This window comes from Tympanuchus pallidicinctus, unplaced genomic scaffold, assembly GCF_026119805.1.
Source record: "Tympanuchus pallidicinctus isolate F22 unplaced genomic scaffold, pur_lepc_1.0 scaffold2, whole genome shotgun sequence".
Lineage (NCBI taxonomy): Eukaryota > Metazoa > Chordata > Aves > Galliformes > Phasianidae > Tympanuchus > Tympanuchus pallidicinctus.
In genome coordinates this window covers 9,219,536-9,224,001 of record NW_026294721.1, presented here as the reverse complement: position 1 = coordinate 9,224,001, position 4,466 = coordinate 9,219,536, and the positions used below count along the sequence as shown (strand labels likewise).

The 4,466-nt window shown below is 52.6% G+C and overlaps 1 protein-coding gene across 2 annotated transcripts; it reads right to left on the bottom strand.

Moving 5' to 3' along the window:
• Nucleotides 1-2,137: 2,137 nt before the first annotated feature.
• Nucleotides 2,138-4,050, bottom strand: LOC128080478 (homeobox protein HMX2-like). 2 transcript variants are annotated; one of them, XM_052682756.1, is made up of 2 exons: nucleotides 3,823-4,050; nucleotides 2,138-3,350 (listed from the first exon to the last, which is right to left on the bottom strand). In XM_052682756.1, exons 1-2 carry the CDS (start codon nucleotides 4,031-4,033, stop codon nucleotides 2,785-2,787), a joined length of 777 nt encoding a protein of 258 aa, XP_052538716.1. In that variant the 5' UTR covers nucleotides 4,034-4,050; the 3' UTR covers nucleotides 2,138-2,784. The 2 variants fall into 2 exon arrangements, with proteins under 2 accessions (XP_052538716.1, XP_052538717.1); XM_052682757.1 differs by having other exon boundaries at nucleotides 3,463-3,890.
• Nucleotides 4,051-4,466: the final 416 nt, after the last annotated feature.

The window sequence follows — 4,466 nt, the reverse complement described above, 5'->3', positions numbered from 1 at the left end:
TGGTTATATTTTTTACTGTCCTTTTTTTAAGAGGCTTGTATCTCTATCTTCTATTTTGTTTAGCGTTTGAAGGCAAGCTCTCATCATATATGTGCACCGCCTAATGTTTGATCTGTTTAATTTTCTGCATTTTGGTTTTATAAGTATTCTGTGAATTGATAAGCTAGTACTAACCTCCTGCTGCAAGGTAGCTAACAACAATTTCTTGATTTAGTAAGAAACCATTTATAATTGCAAACACGTTTTCAAGTCTAAAAGTCAGTAGTATTCATTGGGATCAGAATTGACTGCTCAGCTGGCAATCCTGATACACTGCGAACCGGGCATTCTTGGGAGAAAACCAGCCTGACACTAGACTTGTTAAACTCAGTAGCAATAGTACGGGTTAATGGTTTTGGCCAATGATCGCAGCACTATCAAATCTGTCCTGAAAGGAATGAATGTTTAGGGGATGGTTATTTCCTTTCTCATCAGGTGTTTCGAGCATCTGCTAATGCCCCTATTAACTCCTCATCTTAACTGGACAGCAGAGTATGAAGTCGGGTTAGGCACTGGAAGTACCCATGCAGATCTCTTTCTGTTATTTTTATAAAATAAATTCGTTCCACGTTTTGAGACTGCGTTTTCTTTCAGACGCCTGGTAAACTCTGCAAACGGAGGCAATTAAGTAGGAGAAAAGGCAATAAATAAATAAATAAATAAATAAATAAATAAATAAATAAATTGGAATGTAAATGATCTGATAACTATGGTGAAAATAAATGAATTGCCGAAACGCTATTTTTTGCATTATCATCTTTCTCCATGGACACATCTGAGGCTGAAGTTCCGTGAAAAATAATAATAATAATAATAATTTCTTTGACCAAATTTTAGTTCCATTTAAAGAACTAGAGAGACCTTTGTGCGGAGGTGCTGCATCTGATGAAACTCCCATTGCTACGGATGTTCTCCTTATCAGAATAGATTAAATTCGGAGCAGTAACCAAGTAAGCACGTGTCAGCACTGGAAACAGTAGAAATAACAACTAGAGGGAGGTTCCGATATGGACCATCAACTATTAAAAACAAACAAACAAATAAATAAATAAATAAAGGGAGAAAAATAGGCACGCATGAGCCGTATTTCATGTCATTTGGAAATAGTTGAAATACTTCTCCAAATGCATTTTGCTACGCAAATTCAGTGAATCTTTGTGGCTTTAACCAACTTAAACACTCAGAGCAGAAAAGAGAGGAGCGGAACCTGAGAGCTGAGCTTTGCACAAACCCGAGCTGCGCTGCCCATCTGGCAGCTCCCGTGCCCGTTTGCACCTCGCGTATCGACGTTTGTTTCCGTGCAATGGCCTCGATCGTGGGGTTTTTCCTTCTTTGTTTGGTTTGTATTTTTTCCTAGAGCAGGAGCACCCTGATATGCTTGAGCCCGAATACACCGATACACCTTATACTTGACCCCTAACTCAAGACTAACCGAAAAGAAGGAGGGCAGGGCAACCAAGCAGCGCAGATGATTGCAACCAGGAGGAAATTTCACCCCAGCCTGCGAAGGAGCTGCTTCGGAGCTCTCGGCACAGGGGCTGCATTAGCACCGCTCTGCTCTACATGGCACTCGGCCACAGCCCCGCCCTGGAATGGAATCTCCAGGGCTGCCCTGAGCCGGGGGGTTCCGCTGCGCGGAGGCTCGGTGCGCACCCGCGCTAGCTGACCATTGAAATGAGCATGGAAGAAAAGTGGGGAAAGGAGGGAAAATCAATGCTTATCAGGTCCAAATACCTCTTCCGTTCTCTCTCTCTCTCTCTCTTTTTTTTTTTTTCTCCTCTCTCTCTCTCTCTCTTTTTAATTTTTTATATTTTTTTCCTTCTGGGAAATTCAACAAGTTACCCATTTTAGCACGCGCTACTGATTTTCGCCGTACCACAATTACACGTTCAACCTTCATTTTTTAAACAAAATCCCGTTGATGCAGTCTAGGAAACGTCTTTCTTTGGACCCTTCCCAGGAGCGGCTGTACGGAACAGGCATGCAGATCGGGTTTCTGATAGAAAAGCTTTATTTCCCAATTCGAAATATAAAGCGTTTGAACTCGGAAACCAAAAGAAGACAAATGCGGTTGGAAATTTTAAGGGGGGTTAAAAAAACAAAAACAAAAACAAAACACTTCGTCACAGTGGGGCAGCAGATAAAATAATCCCCTGAGATATCGGGGGCGGGGTTAGCATAAGGAGAATGAGTAACTCGTGTGCGAAACATCAGACGGGCCCTGATTTGGGAACTGGTTAGCACAAAGAGTGACAGAGGACTTGTTTGGTTCGAAAATTCAAAATTCAGAGTAGCTATAGAGATTTAGAGAGATATCTGCATTTTGATAGTGTCAGAGATGGGGAAATGTTATTTGGGGGGGTACTAAAGGCGAAGAATGTGAGATAGAGAGTACGGAGTGGAGGGGGCTGTAACCAACTCTCTCGGGTGGAGGCACGGTGCGGGGGCAGCCGCGACGACACCATTCCCGTGGGCTGAAGCAGGATATCGTCTTTCCTAAACCGTGGCCACGGAGGGAAGGGAGACACAGCGCACCCCGTTTTCTTTGGCAGCTCCGTTCTTCTCCGTCTCGAGCAGAGGGCAGCGCTCGTTGAAGCTCTGACACCGCGGCACACGGCCGCGTGTGAGGGACCCCGGGCCTGGGAGCGACTGCCGCGGGTCGGGGCGAAAGCGGACGGTGACACTGCGGGGCCACAGGGAACATCGGCCCCCGGCAACAGGCAGGGCGGGGGCCGGGGGGAGAGGCTATACATCCCCCTCCAGCAGGCTGAAGTGCTTAACCGGGCCGGAAAGGCAGAGGTAGGGGATGGGGCTGCCCGGGTAGAACATAGGGAAGGGGAGCGGCAGCAGGCAGCGGCTGAGCAGAGCGCTGTCCTTATATAGGGCCGGGAAGGAGAAAGAGGCGGTGGGAGGCGGCAGGGGCTCCCCTGGGGGCTCTGCTTGGCCCGGACCCTCGGGCTCGGCCGACAGCTGTCTCTTGAGCTTGTTGCGGCGGTTCTGGAACCAGATCTTCACCTGCGTCTCGGTGAGGTGCAGCGCGGCGGCCAGGCCAGCTCGTTCGGCGCTGCTCAGGTAGCGCTTCACGTCGAACGTGGACTCCAGCTGGAAGACCTGGCTCTTGGAGAAGATGGTCCGCGTCTTCTTCTTGCCTCCTGCCGCTGAACACCTGCCGCTCTCCCTGCTGCAGCCCCCAGAATCCCGCGGCGACGGCTGCCGGCATCCGCGGAATCTTTCCATGGAGAGCGGTGAAACCGCTCCTTCAGCCTCGGCATCCGCAAGGCGCAGCCCTTCCGCCCGCAGCCGCTCGCTGCCTGCAATGGCAAAACACAGCGTCAGCCCCCCACCCCGCCGCCGTCGCCCCGCATGCACGCACCCGCGGCCGGGGAGAGGGGCCGAGGCCGGGGACTGCCCACGGCCCTCCACCTTCAGCCTCCGTGGGGAGAACTCGTAGGGAGGAGGGAGAGGATCTCGCAGTAAGCATCTAAAGGATATCTCTCTGCCGCTGTGAATCGGAGTGGGAGGGGGCTCCCGGACACGAGAAAAACGAGGCCGGGAGGGACCTCTGAAAGCAGGTGGTTTCGAGAGGGATTCATGTCCTCCCACGGAGCCTCTCTTCCTCAAACTGCTGCGGGGAACGGAGCCCGCGGGTGTGGGTGTGGGTGTGCGTGTGCCCGCCCCACCCGAGCCTCCTGGGCGCGGTCCCGTTTGGAGGCACGCGGCTAAACCTCTGTCCTGGGTGGGTGCCTGGCTGCGACCGGACTTGCGGTTCTGCCTGCTTAGTACCCGAGTCGCTGGAGCCTTTACTGGGGTGGTCCTCCGCAGGCCCCTCTTCTTCATCCTCTCCCTCTTCGTCCTCCGGCTGCACGCAGCGGGACCTACCCTGCTCCCGGCCCTGGCAGAGGGGACCGGGCTGCAGGATGCTGTCGATGCTGAAGGCCGACGTTGGGGCTAGGAGAGGCTGTGGGACTCCGCGGCCGCCCCCGAGCTGCACCATGGCGCACCGAGCCCAGCCGCAGGAGTGGCGGCTGAGGGAAGGCGGCAGCCGGGGCGGAGGGAGGGCTGGGGACAGGGGGAGGAAGAGGAGGGGTCGGGGAGGAGGAGGGAGGGGATGGAGCTAGAAGGAGCCAAAGGGTTCTGGGCTTAGGGAACGGTGCAGGAGGAGAGGGAAAGGAAAGGCCGTGAGGAATCGCTGAGAGGAGGGAGCAGGAGGGAAGCAGAGAGAGAAAGATTTGGGATTTTTTCTTTTCTGAGAATGAGGTTCCTAAGGCACGGGGGAGTAGGGCAAAGCAGGGCTAAGTGCCCTGCTCAGCACCTTCACTTGGGGAGAGATAGATCCACGGAGCCCAGGGAAAGGCAATGAGGAGGAGGGTGGAAATGTGGGCGTGATGGTTGAGGGAAAAAGAGATGAGGTGAGAAGGGTTGGATGT

Coding starts and splice junctions, on each gene's coding strand:
- LOC128080478 (XM_052682756.1), bottom strand. CDS start 4,033: ATGGTGCAGCTCGGGGGCGGCCGCGGAGTCCCACAGCCTCTCCTAGCC. Junction 3,351..3,822: donor TAAAGGCTCCAGCGACTCGG/GTACTAAGCAGG, acceptor TTGCCATTGCAG/GCAGCGAGCGGCTGCGGGCG.